At 36.0% G+C, this 24507-nt stretch overlaps 1 protein-coding gene across 2 annotated transcripts in view; it reads left to right on the top strand.

Moving 5' to 3' along the window:
* The first annotated feature begins 5790 nt into the window (after positions 1 to 5790).
* The window catches only part of LOC126810364 (ras-related protein Rab-37), an 84981-nt gene continuing 66264 nt past the window's right edge, over positions 5791 to 24507 (top strand). The window contains exon 1 of one of the 2 annotated variants that reach the window (XM_050535379.2): positions 5791 to 6208. In XM_050535379.2, the coding sequence (XP_050391336.1) occupies positions 6089 to 6208 (120 nt within the window). In that variant the 5' untranslated portion in view covers positions 5791 to 6088. The remainder of the gene's footprint in view (positions 6209 to 24507) is intronic. The other variant, XM_050535378.2, reaches the window with a different exon arrangement.

A 24507-nucleotide genomic window follows, 5' to 3' on the forward strand; every position in this document is an offset into this window, starting at 1 on the left:
CCGGACAGCCGCGCTGCGACTGTCAATCGGTCCACAGGACCTCTAATATTTTGTCCATCCGAACGAACGACATCCCGAGGAACTTTTCCCGCCAAAACAGGGATTGATCTCGGGACCTCCTGGTTAGCGAGCCACCGCCCTACACACCGAGTCCCCTTGGATCAATGCATTTTGTCGAATATAACTGACTTGTGAACAACGGTACTGTGAAGGGTGGAATGGCGCTTGGAACCCTTGGACTGAAATCAAAGGGGCCCTTTTCGTCTGAACTCACCTGAACATGAAACTTTGCTGAATGTTCCGTATCCCCGTATAACTTTTCAATAACATAAAGCAATGTTTATAAATCAAACTACTACTGACTGTGGCGGATATGAGGCCATGCATTCACATCCCAACGTTTTAGAACGATGAGTGCTACGACTAACATAAGAAATGTAGCTTCATATCATTACGCGAGTACGACTTAAATGTCCGATGATACAAATTGAGAATAATTAACCCAAGCGACAAGTGGGTTCACAAGTCCACATTTAAGGAGTTTGCACCGTCTGGAAATGTTCCAAGAGAAGCTAAAAGTGGTCGAAGGTCACAAAAGTTATAAAGTCGGTGTTTCTCATCTTGTTGTATTTCTACTATATAATAGAGAGGTGGTTTCAGACAAGTTACTAAATTTGATTATATCGCCTATTTGAATATGAACTTGATGAACTATTATACTTAAGCAACAGTTTCATGCCATGTTACAAGCGCTTTGTGATGGCCTCCTGGCCTTCAGTCCATCACATCCGAGCATTCCCATAGCAAATTCATAGCTACGCAACTACAGATAACCATAGAAACAGATTACAATGAGTATGTGACCAATCGACAAATTCAGGTGATGTTCTAGTCTTGGTAATAATGTTTTATTTACAGCCGGCTTTAAATTATCTCTATTTGACTCCAGGTTACCCCATCACTAAAAGAAACAAGTTTAGTTCGCTCAAACAATATATTTGGTGATAGAGAGGTCCCATGCACGTTATATATTATCTTATTTCTGGGCTTTCGTTGTAAATAATATGTTAATATGGCACCTACTTATTTCTTAGCGCATGTTTTGGGTCATTTTGTTCATATTCTATTTTTTACTTCTTTCCGGGCCCACCAGTTTTCTAACATTTTTTTGTTGGTAAGCTGTGCCATATTTAAGATTTTCCGGTATTCTGGTTATGATTATACTTTAAATAATTAAATTAAATTACATTTCAAATTTCTACCATGAACCCAGTACAGTTAATTAGGCGGATGTAATATAATGTGCATTTTTCATGTTATTAGACATATTGTCCATATGGAATTAGAAAATTTGTGGAGAGCTAAACTTACATTTTTTATAAATGTGGGGATTACAAGAGAAGAGTGTTACCTTTAGCATAATACGTAAACCCGATTTTCCCCTCCCACCAGTGCCGGACTGGTGGGCCGAAGGCCCACCTGTCAGGTCACTGACCAAAGCCCACACAAGGCGCGTCATGATCGCGCGGAAAATTGACAACCGCAAACCCATTTTCCAAGCATTTCAGACCAAAGCAAAAGAAGACAAATTTTTGATTTACTGATACAATTAGATAACAGAATGACCTAAGAGCACTATCATTAGATGAATTTGAGAATTCTCTTCAGTGTCAAAAACAAAAACCTTTTATTTTTCGCGAAAAACTCAAAACTGGCAAGTTTTTGGCGATTATTTCGGCGATAATGACTTACGAAGAACTAAGTAGAGGTTAAAAGATAAAATAACACGGTTCTCGGTATAATGAGGTCAAACTCATAAAGTTCTTTCCTTTTAGTGCACTTTATTTTTTGTGTTGTTTGTCAGTCATTTTTTCCTATCTTTTCTTTCTCCTGTCCTTTGTCCTGTCCTCTCTTTCCTTCTTTCTTTCTCCCCCCCCCTCTCCTTTCTTTCTCTTTTCTCTTTTTTCTTTCTCTTTTTACTTTTTTCTTTATAGGCTTAAGCCCACTTTTTTAATGAGCTTAGGCCCAGTCCGGCACTGCCTCCCACAGATAAAGTTCGGTGAATATAGGTACTGAAATATATTAATGACACCCAAAGTATTTTGCGTGAAAGATCAGTATTTATTTCTTTGTAATTTTATTGACCGTGTAGTTGAAGTAGTGACCACAGTCGCCACTCAAGGTGATGGCAGTAATGATGACGATGGTTGATTATGGTAATGATTACCAATGCTGATTATGATAATGATTGATTACGGTAATGATGGTAATTGTAGAGAGAAATGAGGTATGCTTTAATATACAAGCGGAACGCCTGTAATGAGTTCGGTTTCAATACACAAAATCGATGATAAACAGTAAAAATTACCTAAATGGTTCTTTACCCACAAGATAAAGAACTATGATAAAAACCCATATGCATATATTAATTCAAATAGACATTATGCAACAGCTGTTAGAGATGAGAAGGGGCTTTGGTAGTCCCCATTCCCTTCTTTTCTTCCTTTCACAGTACAAGCTGCTGTGAGAAGAAGGGTAACCTAATATGAGGGACTAAAGTAAGTATGATGAACATACTTTTACAAATGACAATACAATGTAAATGAAACAAAATGGTGTTTAACGACCTACATGTACGTACGTTTCTGCACCTACCCTAGGCTAATGAAGATGGACATGTACGACATGCATTGAGGGATATTTTGCCCTAACAGCGGCGCCCTGGCCTTCTCTTTTTTATGTCCTCATGGGACCCGGGGTTTTTACGAGCGACTAGGCGTGTTACCTTGCTAGACCCTCTGAGGGATTTTACCGTGCTCCGAACGACTAGGCGCTTTTTCTTGCCAAGTTCTCTGACCTAAGTTATACGACTGACGACGGGCCCGGGGGCAAGTTGGAAAATCCCCACGAGGAAAGTTCACGGTCGACACCTGGACTAGGCGTGTTACCTTGCTAGACCCTCTGAGGGATTTTACCGTGCTCCGAACGACTAGGCGCTTTTTCTTGCCAAGTTCTCTGACCTAAGTTATACGACTGACGACGGGCCCGGGGGCAAGTTGGAAAATCCCCACGAGGAAAGTTCACGGTCGACACCTGGACTTGTTGGTTAGTAAGCAAGCGCCGTTCCGACTGAGCAACCGTGGCCACCGCAGTATACAATATGTTTCAGAACTATGTTAGACAGGTATTTGAGTACCAGTGTCACTGCTTTCTTAAAGAGATATTTAAAAAGGAAAAGCATAAACCAAGACACTTGTAGCATAAAACAAAGACATGTCAACTAGGCACAGAATACATAACTTTGACAAACCTTTTATTTCTCAAATATACCCATGTCCGGCAACCACTCTTGGGTCCTGGTTTGTGCGACCTACTTTTAACCAAAGCACTCTTCTGGAAAACCTACATAAAATTTCAAATTTAATTTTCTAGCAAAAGAGAAAATGAAAAATACTATACACTGTGATAAAAATGAATATAGCCACAATGGCAAATCCATGTGGTTTTAACTTGTCATATCCATCCATATGAATCATTTAGCTGGGTTCTTTGTTTGAGTATACTTTTCTAGTAGACCAACAGGACAAAACCCGCGTAAAATATCAGCTACTTATACTCTAACCATTATATAAGATGACAGACGTAAACCTTTCTGTGAAAATATTACAGCAAAATTTAGTATTTTTATACAAAACTGACCACTCTTTCCTGCAGCACTTTTGGTGAGTCGCGGCGGATTACTTTGAAACGTTTGAATAAATGCTATATTTTCATGAAAATCATATACGAGAACTGGCTGAAAAGCTCTACGCCTGAAAATGATAGATCGATTGGGTTGAAACAAACTTTTGCCACGAAGTACAATCATTGAATGAATCATAGTCATAAGGACTGCAACTGTAGTGTTATTATCGAAAGCACTAGAAATGAACAAACTGGCCATAAGGCAGCCATCAAATACCTGCAACAGAACAGACTATCCCCAACACAAATACACGCCGACATGGTCTCCACTTGAGGGGATAATGCCCCTTCTTTTTCCACAGTAAAGAAGTAAGCTGTGGAATTTAAGCTTGGCAGAGAGAGCCTTGATGATGACCTACGTCCTGGAAGACCATCAACAGCCACCAAGAAAATATTACCCGGGTGCATTACATGGTGATGGCTGATCGACCACTTGACATATTGCCAGTGATGTGGGAATCTCTCTTGAGAGGACTGAGCATATTATCACCAGCGAGGGGATGATGTACCTTCCTTTTCCACCGTGTTCATCAATGGCAACCATTTAACAAAACATTACCTGGGTACATGACACAGTGATGGCTGATCGACGACTGACTACTCGACATACGGCCAGTGTTGTGGGCATTTAGGAATGACAAAAGTGTCTGCAAGATGGGTGCCAAAACGTGTCAGTTTTCGGACGTCCCGTGACAATCTGTGCAGTTTTGAAGCGGATGCTGTTTTTTGGCCAAATTTGCAACCGTAGATGAGATCCGTTTCAAAAAATAAAAACGGAACTAGCCAGTCGTAATTTTCCTAGGACGCCATGTCAGCTGTGAACGACATTTTTGTAAGGGTAGCTGAAGAAAATTCCTTCCTCATCTTGTACAGGTCTTTCACAGATTGGCTTAGAACTTTTCAGCCAACCCTCGTAAATCTATACACCTCTTGCCACATTGTCAATCGTCTTTCCGCTCTCACGCTCACGACACGATTTGTTTCTTTAGTCTCCCATTACAACATTTTGATCTGTAAATAATGATGATGTTTCATAGTAAAAGGTGACCTTTTCCTTCGAGGGGTCGCGGTCTGATGATGGTTTCTGGAATGGAACCGCAACCAACAAAAGGTTGGGAACTACTGACTTAGTCAAACCAATATGTTTTTGCGTCGGCACGATCCTCGTATACTATTGTTGTGTGGAAGCAGGTGAAGTGGTGTGACATCATTTGGGCCAATTTTTTTTTAAATCTTAAAATTAAATTGAGGCACGCCCTCCAAACAGTAATATTTGAATATTGTAAAATGCAAAATCTACAGACATTAATTTTATCGACAAAAAGGAGAAACGGTAAACATAACCTGTATGACTTGGACCCCTGCTTCTATTCATTTTGTATTATCTGTTTTTCAACTATTATGGTAAAAACGGCCAGCTCTTTATCTAAATCTTACATAATGAATCTTAACGGTTTTGTCATTTGCTATAGGTATTCCCAAATAAAATCGTTATTTGAACATTCAAGTGTGTAACAAAGAAATTGATAAAAATTAAATGAGATGGGGTTTAACGTCCTTCCTATCTGCACCTATCGAGCTAATGAAAGAATGGAGCATAAACTGTACACCTATCTACACCTACCAAGATAATGAAAGAATTGAGCATAAACTGTAAATGTCATAATATGTTCAGAATAACCTTACTCCCACTCGGACTATCTAACAGAACAATCGCATACTAACTTCTCTTGAAAACAATTTCAGGATGTCAAGTGTCCTAAGATAATAATCAAATCATATTTCAGAAAGGCGAGGTAGGAAAAACTAGTTTTTTTTAAAAATCAATTTGAATATCTACACAAAAATGAACTGTAGTTTTAATGTTGTCATTAAATGTTTATTACAGGAAAGAAACCTAAACGAGCGGAATGCGTGTTAATCATATTATAGCCAAGTAAATCGAAATCATTGATCTTTTGCTCTTGGCAAATAAATTATCCTATTGCGAATTTATTGATAGCCATACTCGTCGGTTAGAAAGTGTATTGGAACTTGTGGCACGATTCTTGTATGGGATGCGGTGTGTTTTGTAGTGCGTGTTTCTGATATCCGCAAAATCCAATAGTCATTACTTGGTTTATTTGGTTGAAGTCAAGTGTCCGCATGATAACCTTGGTTATGTGTGCTGTTCTATGATCAAATTCTCTCTCCTGTTGTACAGTCCTGGTTCGCATAAAGAAGCATTACATTGTGTATGAAGAGTAAAATCTGTACAGTACATTCTGATCAATAGTCGTGGGAATAATGTGCTAACAGCTCTCGGATAATTCCAACAGTAAATTGACGTCTGCTTGTTAGTAAAATGGCGGGATTAGAAACTCAAAGTGCAGGATTAAGAGTTGTTCAAAATGGTCGTCCAACGTCCCTATTACCTAATGAAGATAATAAAGACGCTCCTTATGATGATGCAATAATACACAAGGTAAGAACATGCTTGACTCATTGACCGCCACATTTGTTTTGAAAGTATGTCATGTTTTGCTTCATGAAAACACTATCAACACTAAAATACAAATATTGATTTTGGGGTGCCTAATGAAATGTGACGGTTATTGACAATGTTTGTATTTGGTTCCTGATCCTTATTTGATTTGAAATCTTTATAGACGTTATTTTGTATACAGGCATCATTTCTTATACATGATCGGGATGTTCTCTACATAATCTAAGATGGCTCGAAAACACATTTGTTCGTTTAGTTAATTGATTAGCAGACAATAATTCACCATGAATTATTGTGCAAAAATGGCAATGCTCTTTGAAAATGTTTTTTTTTTTTTTTTTTTTTTATAACAATTGACGATAAGTCATTCAATCAAGTGATATATCCTACTTACCCCATTCCATTGTCTTAATGTTGACTGCGGAACTTATCACTCTATAAATGGTAACTGTGACAGTCGATGTGACACCTTGTCTTTATATCTAATATAATAATATAGTCTTGAGATTAGCTACGTGTGAAGTGGTTTCTGATATCTCTAGAACATTGACTATTGATAACAATATTAACCTTATTGCATTGATTCGAATGACCATACGCAAACAAAATAAGGACTATGTGCTAAGTAAGAAGGGGCTCGGTGAGCAAGGCGCTGGCTTACTAACCAGGAGGTCCGGGGTTCGATCCCTGTGTTGGCCGAGAAAGTTCCCCTTAAAGGCGTAATACCACTCTTGTTGCAACTGAATAATATGTCCCAATCTTTATTCTGGTCAACAAATTGTACTATTTTACAATATTCCAATTAATTGATGATACAAATTTCATCTTAACACACCTAATTTAAAAAATTGGAAAAATTCAACTAAATGATTTGAAAAGCCTGACGTAAAGCTTTTCAAATGTGACTTGGATTTAAAAATATTTTGGAACCCTCAGGACAAGTAAAATATGATTTAATGGATAATTTACACAACAGGTAGGACACTAACACATCTAGTACTTAGAATAAGGCTATTTTTTTATTTTCTGGAGCTGCCAAGCCAGCAAGAGTGTTATTGTCCCTTTAAGAGTTACCAGTGTGGTTCCCCTTGCCATGTGTACACACTGGCGTGCACGTAATGACACCATTCACTCGCTGTTCAATTGCTCTCCGGGCAAACTTCCCTTCATACCACACTGTATGGTGTGTGTTCGTTTTCATTAGCCCGGTTGGTGTAGAAAGGTGGGACATTAATCCCCAGTCAATTCATTTAAAGCCGAGTAGTAAACTGACAAAGCTTATAATGATGTTTCCAGGCCTTTCTACGTTCTGTCTGATTAATCTAAAGTTGAATACAAAATAATAGATCTGCAATGGATCAGTATTCAATATCTTTCTGACTTCCCTTTGACCACCAGAAAATCGACCAAGAAATGGGTCAGACACCTTTGAATTGTCCTAGAGAGAACGACGTTGTTCTTTCCGCTTTGTACTGGATTCTAAAACAACGTTCTTCCCAGTATGTCCCATACCCTCCTAACACAGCAGAGGAGTAAATCCCGATCTGTTGTACGTATAATATACTTAAACTATAAGAATTCCTATTCAAATTGATTCTGTGGTCTTTTCGACGTGACTTTTACGTAGTCACTGGGAAGAAATATTAACAAGGTTAGAACTATGTCAAAGCAACCAGAGAATAAAGAAAGGTGCCTGAGGCATCTGTAGAACAGGCCTTGTCATATCTGACACCCTTTTAGCTCTGTGCCGAAATGATTCACTTCACCCAATAAAATAGCACACATACAATGGAAAAGACTGGAGTATAAATAAATATTGTATTCGCTATATCCATATACGGAGTAGTTTATTTGAGTCTGTTTTCCATCGACCTCGACACCTCCAAATTACACTAATGTACAGTATAAAAATACCAAGAGATTATCTGAAGTACAATCAAAACACTAATATTAACTTTTGTCTAGCTCTAGCTCAAGCAATCTATTTTTCATTAAACATTCATAAGTTATTTCTTCTATGCACAACAAGCGAATGATTGTTTATTAAATCCTGATACTTACTGTAATTAAAGTACGGAATACAAGTTACTTAAATATTTATTTCTGGCGACGTTTCGACGAGGGCTCTCTCGTCTTTATCAAGATAGGAATAATACCACCGAGTTAAACATCATCGCTAATCAGTTTACGGTGAACGATGACACGAAATCTAGAAGGCTTTAGACCATAAGGCCCATCATCGTGGAGTTGGGTCGCTGCTTAACCTCATAGTTTTTCTTCGGGCTTTTCGGTTTCCTCCCACGGTTAAAAGTCCATGTGTGCAAGTGAAAAAACAATGCCACCTATGATGGCGGTTGCGAAAGAATGGACACACTTCCAACAACCGCATTCTGGTGGCTGAGTAGAGCCCACATGTCTGGAGAAGAAATTAGAACTCTCAATTAAAGACCACTGAAGCAAAGAAAACAGCTATAGTGTGAAGGCAATATGTTCCGTTCCGGAACGGACAAAACAGAAATAGAAGACTGGGCTGAAGCCAAGAAGACTTCTGACAAATGGATATATATTTCATACCTAGCTTCGTCTAAATTAGAAGCAGAAATAGAAGACTGGGCTGAATCCGCTGAATCCAAGAAGTCTTCTGATAAATATATATTTAGCTTCGTCTTAATTAGAAGCAAAAATTTAGATTCGAGTTGACCCTGAAACTATAATGAAGAATATGAAGTAATAAATAAAGCTAACTAAAGCAATCGGATTTAAAATGTTACACTAATACAGGATACGACATGTTTGTTTGATACTTATTAAAGTTAAAGGAGCAGATCCAATCTGTGATATTGTGTTCATTTGTGAAAAATACATTATTTTCTTTATCTGTTTCAAATCCCCATGTTTGACGCAATTAGATTAGTTGTCCTGAGATATTCCACTAACCACTTTCAAAAAAGAAATCCTAAGTTTTTGTTTTTAGACATGAATATCGTTTTCTGTCGTACGGGTATTTTTGGAAAATTACAAAAATTGATACTTTAAATCCATAACTTATATAAAATGGACTGCATAGTCAAGGTTTATGTCTTAATATTTTTGTCTGAGGACGGTAATATTTAGCGTACAACTCTATAATACTTTGTTTTAGAAAGACTATGTATTATTAGCTTGGGTGTAAAGATTTATTAAACGTTCACGGATAGCTTCTCTTTTCAAATAACATTACTCGTAAATGTACTACAACTACAAAATTCAATAACTCTATAATGTTTTCAATACTTGTATTATATTAGTCACCAGGAGTTATTTTTACACATATCAGTATAGTAGTGGCAGCTTGTAATTATTGATTAAATACCAATATGCAGTTTAATGTAAGTAATATTATTTTCTTGTTCGCTAAAACATTGTGGAATATCTTATGACAAAGAGTTCGGTGGAATTCTGATGATTTGTAGGACGCTTGTCGCAGAACACACAGTTTGCAATGTGCATAGTAGGTATCTGATTTTTCCGGATGCTAAACCAAAAAAAATAGTATATATCCACCGTGTGAAAACAATACTGTTTCCGGTTCAAACTCCACGTTATATTTTTAGAGGCATGTATTGTTATCTAGGGACGAAGTAGGTAGTTTTACATCAGATCGTATTTTCAAATTCGTCAGGAAAATGATCAGCAGCTTGCACGTATAGTAGACATATTGATAAATATCAAGATTTATGATGCGAGGTGAAATGTGAAATGGCGACTGGGAATATAAGTGCTAAGTAAAAAGATCATATTTTCTCATTATATGTATCGGATATATAACATATGTCAGCTAAGATACTATAATTAAACCAAATTGATGGAATCCATTTGTCAAGTCACGTTTGATATTAGGACGACTTCGATTTTCTATCTTGGTATTATGATACTTTAGTTATTGGAAATCACTTGAGTTTTCTCTACAGAATGGTCATGTGGGTTGTCTGCCAGCCCGGGGTATAAATAGATGTGGTCATGTTGCTGTGGTGTTGAATAACACCAGACAATCACACTGTATGTTAACCTTGTTAAGGTTCCCATTAAAGTACACAAGGAATAAGAGTGTACATATTGCACATCGCAACATTTGTAATATGTCTATCTGTCAGTCCTTTGCTTTATTTTCTTAATTGTAGACATTTTGATACTTATATGGCTTACAATAATTTTGTTTATGTGGTTTTCCGGTTCATTTATTTCCAAATTTAATTTACTAGTTATCTCTATGGGATATGCATTGGCGTACTCCAATATATGGACATGACAGGTGATTTTCAGAGCGCAAGCGTGTGTTTCCTGACGCACGACATCCATCAGACTTTTTATACACTCTTTAATCAGCTGATCTGCGTGATAGCGTTTCCTTGTCGTTATAATATGCCCAACGTTTGGCATAATATATCATTAAAATAAATGTACTTAAAATTAACTATAGTCTCATCCAGTTATAGAAAATCCAAGCACTGGCCTTATTCACAAATGTTCATGAAACACCTTGCAAAACACCTTAACCGTTGTACTATTATTAAAATGGTTTGATTTAATTCAAATATTGCATACAATCTGCTTAGAATAATTTGATGTAACTCGTCGAAAACACTCAAAACTCTTATATCTCTTTAAATCCACATGAAGTTTATTCTTAAATTCTGTGTTTTGTCAAGTTTTAATCAAGCGCTGTAATCATGACCATATAGCTTTAATCAGTGCTGTCGACATCACCCAGGTTATTCTATTTGATTTGAACACAAGATATAATTTTGTTGTTCATTTCTAAATATTTGTTCAATTGAATAAAACTGGACTTATTATACATAAGGAAATGTCAGCGGCCACTGTACTGTCAATATCCAAAATGCTTAAACAGCCCCTTAACAACCTAGTCTACTGATGCATGTGTATTTATCCAGACATATTATTGAATATATATTAGACTACAGCAATGTACATATAATTCTACATGATTTAGTATATAATCCGTCTAATATCCGTTTACTGATTTATGTTTACGCTTTACTGTAACATGCCTTCTAAAATGTTATGGATACGTTTTGACTGTCAGAAAACCTTTACGGGGAATAGAAATTATAATTCTTAGTTATATTAGATGGTGTATTTAGCAAAGTATACTATTGATTATATCAATAATTCTACAATATTTTAAAGCTTTTGGTTGATAAGGTAGTAAACAATTCTTCGTAACCAATCCTTATATTTCAATTCTATTTGTGTTCACATCCCCGACACGTACTTCCGCCACTCCGCCCAATTCTTGTGAACACCCTATTTTATTTTCAAATTTGTAATAATTGTTCATCGAAATTCGTAACATTTTCATTGCACATGACGCAATTTTGGACATAAATTCTAGATGGTGGACATACGTTTTAACATTCCAAACAATGGGTTTTATATGGTAACAAACTCTGGTTAATAAATGTCTTATTTAGTGTTCATTAATTGTTCCAAAACGTAACATTTAAAACTAAATCCTTTATTCTTAATATACAAAAAACGCCTTTTACTTTGATAACGAATGTGGATGTGCATGTTCATTGACATAATCTTCATATTATTGCGTGTACAACTATGCTTTCCCTGTGGAGGTAGTTAAATAAATAGCAAATGTCTTACTGAACAAGGGGAAGGATAACAGATATCTAGCTATTAATAATATAGGAAGTATTCTCCTTCTTTACTTATTTATTGATCTTAATCTACACAGGTTTAGAAGTTTATTACTTTATTAGATTTGTTGGATATTTCCATTTTAAATTACTTTCTGAAAAGTATATATATTCGTGTTCAATACAAACACGGACTGGGTTATAACTGTAAATGGCATGACAATGGTTATAAATGTATGCGGCAAATTTTGGTATGATGGACAGTAGAGACACCTAATCTTACCAGAAGAAATACTAGGCTGTTTAAAATATATTTTTACGGTTTTGTAGTTTGAGACGGAGCTGAAGCAAGCGTTTCATAGATAAATAAGTTTGCATATGGTTTTAGTCCAAATATTTCATCAAATCACACAGTAATTCGTACCAACTAGTTTATGATAATATATTATATTTATAATATTCTACAATAACCACACCTAGTTAATCTTCACTAAATAGGACTAAACTTAAAGCAGCTAAGTCTCTAACTCAATATCATCCAAAATCTTCAACATTGAAAACACGATTTATTTGTCAAATTAAATCAACATTCATGTTGTGATCTTACCGGAAAAAGATGGGCTTTTGATATCCAATATTTAAGACAAAATAAACATTTTACCATTGGTACACGAATCGTGTACCATAATGCGCTTCAGTCCCAGTTGTATCAAGAGACTCGAGGGACGAGGCTAGACACATTGCACCAAATCAAACGGCGTATGTAGACTGGAATAACCAGACGCTAGAAATTTGCACTCGCTTGAGACTGCTGACTTATTTCGCCGAAAATAACTGATTTGAAATTGGAGTAAAAATGGAAACCATTGAATGTAAATCAGTTTATATACATTCATATTACAGTATTATATGCGTTGCGACCCACTATTGTCAATTTCTAGGTCCCAAATGTTAGCGATTTAGCTCCTTTAAATCATTGAAATACTTCATATTGGGTCATATTCTTTATTTGTAAATTTCTTGCTTCTACCATTGGAAATGGAATTTATATATTTATAAAGGATTTTCTTCTCTTATATTCTGAGATTGTAATCTACAGTAATGTCGGTATATTATCACTAATGGTCATTCCTTCGATATAATAGCCCATACGTGATGTACAGGGTACTTATTAGAGACTTTTATCAAGCGAAACTTTCCCATCCGTCAATGTAGTTTTAGAGTTTTTGGCAGATATTTGGCAGATTTTCATTTCATTTAGCACGTAGACTAACCAGCATGCAGAAAGACAGGACATATGAAAATTTCGAGAAAAACTCGTCAAAAATAATGATTAATTTCCTGTCTTTATCATAATTAAAATCACATCAAACATACACTTTCGTGTTCTATGATACACATAGATTCATAAAAACGCTACGACCCAACATTTCAGCGTCTAAAAGTAGCAAACAATACGGTAAAAAGAGGACGATGTCATTCGGACATTTTTCGTATGAAAGTTGTTTGATACATGCTGCCGTATGCGCGTGCCGTATGACGCATGAGAAATACACACACATTGATGACGTCACACGCAAATTCGATACGGATACGCGATTTGGACGAGGGATTTACGCTTGCCAAAAACCTCTAATATCTTTATTGAACATAATAACCTGATGTGAGGTTATTATTCTTTATACCGGGTGACACAAAAAAAGCGTTCATCACCTAAACTTGAATAACGAAGAGGGGTCGTCAGCGACCTCCAGTGGTTCCAGCAGGATGGCGCCACCCCCCACACCTCAAACGAATCATTGGCATGGCTACAGCAGCGTTTCCCTGACCGACTGATCAGCCGCAGGTGTGACCCGGAGTTGTCGCCGCATTCACCGGACTTGAACGCCCCAGATTTTTATCTGTGGGGATACCTTAAGGACAGGGTGTATGGCAACAACCCCCAGACCATCCCTGATCTGAAGGCAGCAATCACAGCAGCAATAAAAGCGATCCCAAGGGATGAATGTGGGAGGGTCATCGAGAACTTTGCCCGCCGGATCCAAATGTGCTTGCAACACCGGGGAGCTCATTTAGAGCACATTTTTTGAGCGCCAGTTAAACAAAGAGTTTTTGTGGTACAGACTTGAAACTTTGGAGATTTCTGCTACATATTCGATTTTTATTGATGAACGTTTTTTTTTTGTGTCACCCTGTACTAACCCGATGCGAGGTTATTATTTTACACAATGATCCGATATAATGATATTATTCTACATATTGACCCGTTGTGAGGTTATTATTCTACATACTAACCCGATATATTTTTATTACAGACTTTTGGCAACTGGAATTTTTCCCATCCGTATCACGTATCCGTATCATCACGTGATACGTTGTGCCAATGTAGTTTTTAAAGTTTTGGCAGAATTTTCGCGCCGCTACGTATGGCTAGCTTAGCTGAGCTGAGTTCTATTACAACATGATGGCAGTTAGTGACTAGCCTACAAATTCTTGAAAGGAGTAAAGTCACTCGACAGTCGCTGAGATATTTAAAATTTAAAAAACATTTAGTGTCGAATCTTATTAAAAATCTTCGACTTCAACTCGACAGCAATTTTTGGTTTCTCTAATGTATCATTTCAGAAAGTTTATACCCCTTTTACAGAATTTCAAGGTCCCACCTACCTAAATTTAGCACGTAGATCAACCAGCATGCAGGCAGACAGGAAAAATATGAAAATTCCACGAAAAGCTCATCAAAAGTAATGATTAAATTCTAGTCTTTGCCATGGTTAAAATTACATCAGGATACACACAGTTTCATAAAAATGTTATGGCACAACATTTCAGCGTCTAAAAGTAGCAAACAATACGGTAAAAAGACGACGATGTTATACGGACCTATTCCGTAAGAAAGCTGTTCGATACGTGCTGCCGTACCCGTGTGTCGTATCACGTATGAGAAATACACACGTATTGATGACGTCACACGCAAAATCAATACGGATACGCGATACGGACCAGGAATTTAAGCTTGCCAAAAGTCTCTATTACATGGAGTAATAACCGGATAGAATTTATTCTTTAGGTGTACGTAATCTGCATCCCAGATTCTTTTGTGACGATTCGTGCTGTGCGTGTGAGATAAAACGTTCATCCTAGTTTATGCTGAAATCAATAAACCCCAGTTAAGTAACCCCCATTAAAGCAATGGGCTCATTCCGTTACATGCAATTTTCCCCTCGGGTTTGAGAAATTCCCTGAAAACTACAAATTTTCAACATTAAAATTTGACTTCCTCTACAGATGATATAAGCGTGATATGGTCAAAAGCCACGACCGCCTGTAATCCAAGCCAGGAGAGTATCTACTATTGATATTTTGTTTTGTTTTCTTAATTAGATATCCAATAATCAATATGAGTGTATTTTAGTGTGGATTAAACTGAGGAAAAATTCAAATGACGCACGAGGACTAACACTGAACAGAACATTATTAATCAAAATAACTCGCCAGATTAATTCAACACTTTATTTTAACCTAAAGCAAAGGGGTTTAACTCATGTATGATACGTGTAGACCATCTGAATTTTAATTAATCTTAAGTATTCCTTATTGTTCTATAATATTTCACTTTCTTAGATGCGATTAATATTTCTTACATCGTGAAAACAAAACATCTGTGTGATAAACTAATGTGTTTAGCCAGCCAGTTTTTAGATTTAATGTACGGTTTGCTTTAATTCTGTTACACCACGCACATTAACTGTCACAATAAATTATGGATTTATGTTTAGAACATATACCATGCAACATGTAAACCGTAGCTTTATATAGTGGTTCTATTATAACGAATATTTCAGTTTAATGAAGTTAATATATTGATGGATTAATTCATGCGACTACCCAGAGTTTCCTTTTAGATTAAGTGCCATATACAAAGTTATTTAATGTTTTACCAGAAAGGACATAAACGCCATTTCGATAATGGTTTGATGTTGACAAACTAAAACAAAACACATAATAAATGGTCGAGCAACCAAGATGCTTCTATATGTAATTTGTAAATTCTAAATATTCCCAGGTGGATCAAATTGTTAATCAAAGCAAAATATCATTCTTTAGATAATATTTGTTCAAGTGATAAGCGTAATTTCTATTCGGTCATGTCTACCAAGAGTTTCAATTTACCCATAATTTTAAGAGATGAAGCTATCCATATCTTAAGACGCAATGTATACTGTTTTATATCGATAAAATGTGTGGCGTATTCCCTCATTTACGAATAAAATATCTAGACCAGCCAATCATGTATAGAGAATTTATTCTAATAAATAACAGTACTAAATTACACCATGGAGTTTAATGAGTTTTGACAGGAATCATTACTTTATGGTTTTATATAAATGATATTGCTCTCAGATGTTAGTTTCATATTCAATATGTCGAAAAAATACAAAATCATCGATCCTAAAGGGAATTCCAATTCATAAAAGTTATTGAATCACCAAAAAGTCTAGCTTCGGGCATTTTCCCGGAACATAGGCCCGCAGCAATTGTTTTCATCGATCGCCTAATATTTGCTCTCAGATGTTAGTTTCATATTTAATATGTCGAATAAAATGCAATATCATCGATCTTAAAGGGAATTCCAATTCATAAAAGTTATTGAATCACCAAAAAGACTAGCTTCGGGCATTTTCCTGGAACATAGGCCCGTAGCAATTGTTTTCATCGATCGCCTAGTCTTCTTTGATTTTCAGCTGCCATGGGTTACTTAACATGCACGTCCAAAAGCACAGAATGGACCTAGGTTTGTCTCGTTCCGAACGACGCCACCCCTTATTTTCATGTGGACGTATATTGTCGTCGCCTCTGTCCGCCCGCCCGTCCACAATTTGTTTGTGGACATTCTACAGGTCACGATTTTTATCCGATTTATCCGATCTCAGTTCCGACACTGGCATGTATCGGACCATAATTTCATAGATTATGACCCCTGATTGTACGAAAAATCACGTTATAAGCTTGTGTCGTGAACACTAGAGGTCACAATTCTTATCCCATTTTGATGACATTTGAAATACATGTTTACAACCCAAAGATCGTGGTTCTGTTCGATGTTCACGCATATCGGACCGTAACTTCTCGGATTATGACCCCTGATTGTACGAAAAATTGCGTTTTTGGCTTTATTTAAATCCTATTTAAAACCCGTTCGAATATATCACCGTTACACTATAATGATGACGGAGTTCGAATTTCGGGAAATGGCCACTCCTTTGACGCAAATAGTGTAAAAGTATGTAATACGAAGGTTGTGGGCCCTCTAAAAGTCACATCTTTTGTCCGATTTTGATGAAACTTAACTTTTTATATGTTTATATCCAAAAGATCTCAGTTCTTTTCGATTTTTCGCACATTTCAGACCATAACTTTCTGATTTAAGGCCTCTGTACGAAAAATCGCGGGTTCTTTTAGTTTGTTTTTTATCCATCGCTAATGATCGCTTACAAAATGTGGGCGTATCTTACATGGCAACCACTGGTAGTCATAAAGCAGTAGATACTTATAAATTCTCACTTGGAAAAAAATACATATTTTGAAAACACGTCCGCATTAACCTGACATAAATAATATTCACTGTTGTTCAACCGTCGACACGTTATCAGATAAATTTTCTCGGAAGTGGTTATTTTAAGAAATAATGTCAAAACTGTCAAGCCAAATAGATCCCAGACGATTGGTAAAGTAAACATTGGTATTAAATTATCATGACAACTAGGTATCTTTTTACCCAATGAATATATCAACAATATATGTTTTCCCTTTTCAGTTAATTAGTTGTTTTTTTTTGGGGGGGGGGGGGGAGGAATCTTGAAACAAATGTTGTAATCGTTTCCAGAGCAAGAGATCTTCTAAGAGAGTCGTATACTGGTCATTAATATTTTCACGATGGTCCTCGGGAATTTTGATTGCTCAAGTTGGTGAAATATTGTGGGTTATTACTGAATTCATATCGCAATATAAAAGAGATGATGATTAGCTGTAGACATCTCATGGTGGCCAATCATAAACTGAAATAATAATTTCTTCCTGTTATTGGGTTGTAATTGAATTCATTCAGAGATTATGATGAGGATGCGTGGCATTATTACTTTTATAGGACATTGTATAGGAAAGAGAGAAATAGTCCTTAACTTCATATTATCGCCGTCTTTGCCGAAAACATTTGATTTTCAGCATTCCGCGACTTTTCGTTTCGGAGTAATCCCTCTGTTCTGTAAACATTGTGAACGCGATAGAGGCTATAGTTTGAATGTGTTGCTTTCAAATTTGGTTGGTAACATTGAGGTCATGACAGTATGAACCCTATCGATATTAAGCGTTCTGGGACTTTCCGTTCTGGAGTCATCCCCCATTGTGAACACGATAGAGGCTATAGTTTTTAAGAGGTAATTGTAAAATTTGGTGTGAATATTGGGACCATGAAAGGATGAACCCTATCGGAGTTATGCCCCCGTTTCAAAAATAAAACCTTGTGAACCCGATAAAGGCTGTAGGATTTAATGGATCTATTTCATATTTTACATGAAGCCATCGATCCCTATCACTAATCATAATCCGCAGCCTTTTGTTCCTGAATCATTCCCCCTTTGCCCCAAACTGTGTGAACGCTATAGAGGCTATAGCTTTTAACAGGGTCATTAGTGGATGAACCATAGTGATTAAATTAATCGGGGTTCCAAGATCCTTATCACAGTTGCTCAACATCCAAGTTTTCCTTTCGGATAAGCTGCAGTTGAGACAAAGCTGTAGTGTGGGCGTATTGCATTTTTTGTGTGACTATCTTTATTTCGTTGATTTGCCTGTGCGTATAGTAAGAAACCAGAGGACCAAGAAAAACACGTACGCTGTTAAGCAGGCCATACTACTACTTACCACGTACAAGCCTCCCCTCTCCACCTCTCTCTCTCTCTCTCTCTCTCTCTCTCTAGGACTGTGTATAGATGCCATGTATTTTAAGGCTTTATTTTAACATAGTTTAAACATAAGAGTTTAAAAAATGCAATCATCGCTTTAGTCTATATAACAACCCGCATAGGCTCGAGTAAAAAAAAATCCAATAATCATAGGATCGTCGTTTCGAATATCTTCTTATTCAGTCTATAATTATTTTACTGGAAGAAACCTGTATCATTACAATGAACCTATAAATAGATCCCAATCTTAGCACACAATCTAACATGAACATGCTTGATATAATGTAATGTAATTAAATCGAAACTAGATTTTCTAATCGACGATCATCGTCAGAGTAATTTTACCATTTGAAGGCAAAATTACATTGTCTAGGGATGATATTTTTAAAATTTTACCGACGAACTATTTCTGAATAGGATTAAGGAGGGAATGACCTTTTCAGATGAAGATCCATTAAGAACCTGCTCAATACATCTCATTTTACCAGTGGATAAGGGCTACTTGATTCGGAGTTGTATTATAAACCTTCATCGACTGAAGTACGGCTGGCATTTTCCATGATGTGTTGTCCATGCGAAAATCATTTACCAGTCTTACATTGCAGTTGATTGGATCTTGTAACCATTTGATTCGATTTCACCTGGCTGTTGTTCATTCCAAGATTAAAGCCAAGAGACGTGAAATTAGTTTACAGTGGACAGTTGTATCCAATATGTTAACTTAGTTCAATCTCTTCCCTCATATCCCACAGATTATAAATAAAATATGTCAACAATCAATATGTTCTGGTCCTTTATATCATGACTTGTAGGTCTCATTCATACAACTAAGTCCTATTGATTTATAGCAATATTATCAATGGAACTGGTGGTTGGGAGACGTTGATATTAATTCACCAGCCGCTATATTATAACCATTTCTTTGAATTTCCTGATTAACAAGTTTTATGCATTCCGTGTTTTCATTTCCCTTTGTTTGAATAATTTGTCAAGTTGTGAAAGGAAAGATATGTCACGAAACAAATTGTGTTGGTGTCTTAAAAAAAATGTTTGAGTTAAGATTAGAAATACCTGGATTTGTGGTCATTGTCTTTCATCCGTTTCATTAGCATACATATATTTACCATTAGTTTAACAACTACGATGTACGGATTGTCATTCTATTCATTCTATAAGGTAGTTGAGAAATTCTGGATATCGACTTGAACACTCGTTCAATAAAGCAAACACTTTTAAAGTATAAAATATAAATAATAACAAGAAAAATGATTGGATGAATTACAGGTTCTGTGTAGAATATAGTTTGTTAAACGTTCAATAATTAATATTTCATTTAAATACAGCCAATTTTTTTGCACTATGGATGTGTTTGTTCAAGAATTCAAATATATTGTTTTATAAATAGAGTAGCTCTAGTATAAATCGGTATTTATTAGACTTAAAATGGCATGTAGTGTTATAACTTTGTCCCTGAAATATTATACAATCTGATCTTAGCAGTTGTGGATCAGTATAGAACTTTCATTCAGTTCTGTCATATCTAGACAACATTCGCTTAAAATTTAAAATTATGGAATTCATTTTTATCAGAGGATTAGATTATTTTACTTTATCAATTACAGACTTCAATACTATCTTTATCAATTACAGACTTCAATACTATCTTTATAAATTACAGACTTCAATACTATCTTTATAAATTACAGACTTCAATACTATCTTTATAAATTACAGAATTCAATACAATCTTTGTCATTTACAGACCTCAATACAATCTTTATCAATACAATCTTTGTCATTTACAGACCTCAATACAATCTTTATCATTTACATCCTGATTACCATACAATCTTTGTCATTTACAGACCTCAATACAATCTTTATCATTTACATCCTGATTACCATATAATCTTTGTCATTTACAAACTTCAATACAATCTTAGTCATTTACAGACTTCATTACAATCTTTGTCATTTACAGACTTCAATACAATTTTGGTCATTTACAGACTTTAACATTTACAGACTTGCATATAATCTGTATCATTTACAGACGTTCATATAATCTTTATCATTTATCGACTTTATCATTAAATAAAATAAAACCAAGTACGAACAATCCAAACCATAAGACAGAATTCGAAGTCCTAAAAAACGTTATGTGTAACGCTGAAAAAAATATTGTTTACTGCCATATAGTCTTTATCATTTACAGACTCCTATATAACCTTTAACGTCACCTTGAAATAAATATTGTAGAATGGAAAATGCGATTGACGGCGAATAACTAACAAGACGAGCTACGCTGTGACAATTCCCAAAGCTTATTTTGTATTTATTCAGAGTTCAGACTCCATTATTTAATAATTAACGTTAACATACATTGTCACATTGCACAATGAAATGGCTAGTTATACATAATTAAAGGTTAGCCAATATAGAACCACGGGATCTCTTGGGATTTGCTTTGAAAGTTAACATTCATTGGCAACAGTATTTAACAAAATGAAATGAAATGAAATGGGGTTTAACGACCTACTGTTCTGCTCCTGACCTGGGCTAATGAAGACGGGCATACGCCATACAATGTGCTATGAGGAAATTTTGAACTACGGCCTACTCTTATATCGAATTCCAACCGTCAAGTGATCTTTTACGTGCAAGCCAATGTGTACACGGGACCTCGGTTTTTCGTCCCATCCGAACGACTAGACAGCTGTCCTTGTCAGGCCCTCCATCCTGCATCACTGACAAGGGGAAACCACGCCGGAAAATCTGAATGAACTTTCTCGGCCAATGCAGGGATCGAACACTCGACCTCCATGCTAGCGAGCCAGCGTCTTACCCACTTAGCCACGTGATCCCCTGCGACAGTATTTAACGAATATTTAAAACCAAACAACCCATATCGAAGTTACAGAGCTTGAAAATCGGATTCTGTGTTTTGGAATTAGACTCAATATTTGTTACTGTTATTGCTATATCAGAGCTAAAATACTGATTAATTTCATGACTGATACAGATAAATTAAAAGTATTAATGCATGAAACACTAGCTGGTTAGTAAATCAATGTTCTTAATATTATTAATGGTTGTTTTTCACACCCACTACACACAATTTGTAGCTATTTAGAGTAAATGCGTTACATGCTGATTTGGTTCCGGGTTATATTCCACTTTGAAGGGACAACTCACTAACATTAAACTAGAACCAAACTTTCCCAGGAAATTTAAATCCCCCAATACAGAATAAGATAAAAGTCATTTTCTTTATGTGACTAAGTATCTTCCTAAACCTCTATAACAGTACCAGAAACTTGATCGTCAAACTTGTATGTCGTTCATCTTTATTCAAACCGATGCCAATCCTCACAAATGATGAGGGCATATCCCAAGTACCCAGGCGGTTGAGATAACTATATTAATTTGTTCACTTGTAATAAATGTTATGAGGATATAACATTAAGGTTACACAAACTAATTCTATGAAAAGGCAAGCGCATACGGGTTCACGATGGAAATCTTGAGATACACAAACTGAAATTACCCTCCCCACCCTGCATTTTAACGTAACCACATCTTAACTGTGTTATCTATCCCCCCCCCCCCCCCCCACTAGGCCATAAATTGTCACTCTAACTTTTAAAAAGCAAACTTTCCAAGTAGAGACGGATTTTTAAAAATAATATTAAAGGAACGTGAAATATCTTTACTTTTTGATGCAATCTTTGGCTAATAATCTTTAATACGAAGCATAACTTACATTTGCAATTGTATTTGCAGCAATATCTTGAAAACTGAAGGGGTCTTACATATTAGCATTGGCTGTTTAAAAAGATATAATATGTTGACCTATAATATAAGTTGAATTATATAGTTGACATGTTGCACATCTACAGTGAGGAAATTGAACTTATATGAGATGAGTTGGCCTCTGTGTGATGGTCATAGTATTAATGAACAGTAAGGTTCCTGTAGGTGTTAATTAATCTGATTATCTCAGTGTTGTCCACAGAAACATCAGTAAATCAGGATATATATCTTAATCAGTGTGACAATAACTCTTATTTATTTAATTAATACTGCCAATATTAAATCTTCACGTATTGATTGCAAGTTACATTAATATAATTATTACCGCTGTTAATATTAACAGTTAAACGCAGAAGTAAACATTCAATATTCAATAACGCCTATCAAAGATAACTCGCTATATGATTTGCCATTTTTGATGGTCAGACATCTTTGCAATCGATATAATCTCAATTTGTTATATAGGTCGGATTCTCGATTAGATAAAGGATTTTCCAGATTCGAATCTCGAGAAGGATCTTGTCGGCTAGGTGTCTGACGTCAGGCTTGATTCAGTGTTCGGTTTGGCTCTGTGTCTGTCTTGGCCCGGTTTTCGGTTTGTCTCGGTGCCAGGCTTGACTCGGTGTTCGGTTTGGCTCGGTGTCTGCCTTGACTCGACGTACGTTTTGTAGTGAAGCAGAACTATATAGTTACGTATCTGTTTGGTTCCCTTCTCTTCAAAATCAAGCAGAAAACTGATTTATCGTGTATTTTGTGGTGTCCTTATATGAAACACTCTGCTGTAGAACGTTACAACAACTAGATGATTATTATTGGTATAAATATTATGTTAGTACACCCAAATTATTTACACAATGTTCGTTATTAGTATTACTTATGGTTTTTTTTAAATACGGTAATGGATATCGTGTATCCCTATGTGTATGTCTTCTATTTGCAACGGATGGGCCGATAACGTTCGTTACCATTGCATCGAGAATGTTGTGCATCGCCTGACAAGTGAAGCGGTCCTACAGTCTGACGGGACTGACCCGAATGACATAGAAATCTTGACACATCTAATTGGAAAAAGACTATGCAGAAACGTCGTTGTCCGGGTAAAAATTATCTCCCCAGATTTTAACATTTGACGTAATTGAGATGCGAACGGAATTGGTACATATAGCCAATACGAAAAAACCAATCTAAGTAATTTGTTTTATATCACGGAATATCAGTTTATTCAGTTGTGTAGAGTTTTTCTTGTACTGTGAATTTTCAACATTAAACATGTAATCAATAAATCCAAACTAACAACTAACAAAATTAAATTGCAAGTCTGTGTGAATAAACGTTAGGTTTTATCTTCTCTGTACAATACAATATCCGGACAACGTCTGAACATACTGATCATCAAATTACATACAAGCTGAAAATTATATAGAAGGAAATTGTAGTCTCTTGTAGACTAATGGCCGTTATATAAGATGCCCGCATCATTTTCTTACGAGTTTGAAATCTCAGCCATCGACATTAATCATTGATCTGCGGTAAATGATATGAGCTGAAATATTGTTTCCGACGTTCGTCTGCTATATTTACTGTACTGACGGGCAGTCCATGGCCAGATTGATATGTTGTGATGGTGCCGTCTATTTTTTTGGATGAGACGTAGATAAACGGGGTTCACCAGTGTACATATTGACGTGCACGTCAAAGAACCCTTGGTAGTTGGAATTCAAAACAAAGTATGTGGAAAAGTCATTGTCCCGGTAACGTTCCCCGTTTGCATTGTACATGTAATCACTGAAATAGAAATCATCATATGTTTGTCTAAAAATGACCGAATTCTTATGTTGACGAAACGTGA

Source organism: Patella vulgata, chromosome 2, assembly GCF_932274485.2.
Source record: "Patella vulgata chromosome 2, xgPatVulg1.2, whole genome shotgun sequence".
In the NCBI taxonomy this organism is placed as follows: Eukaryota; Metazoa; Mollusca; class Gastropoda; family Patellidae; genus Patella; species Patella vulgata.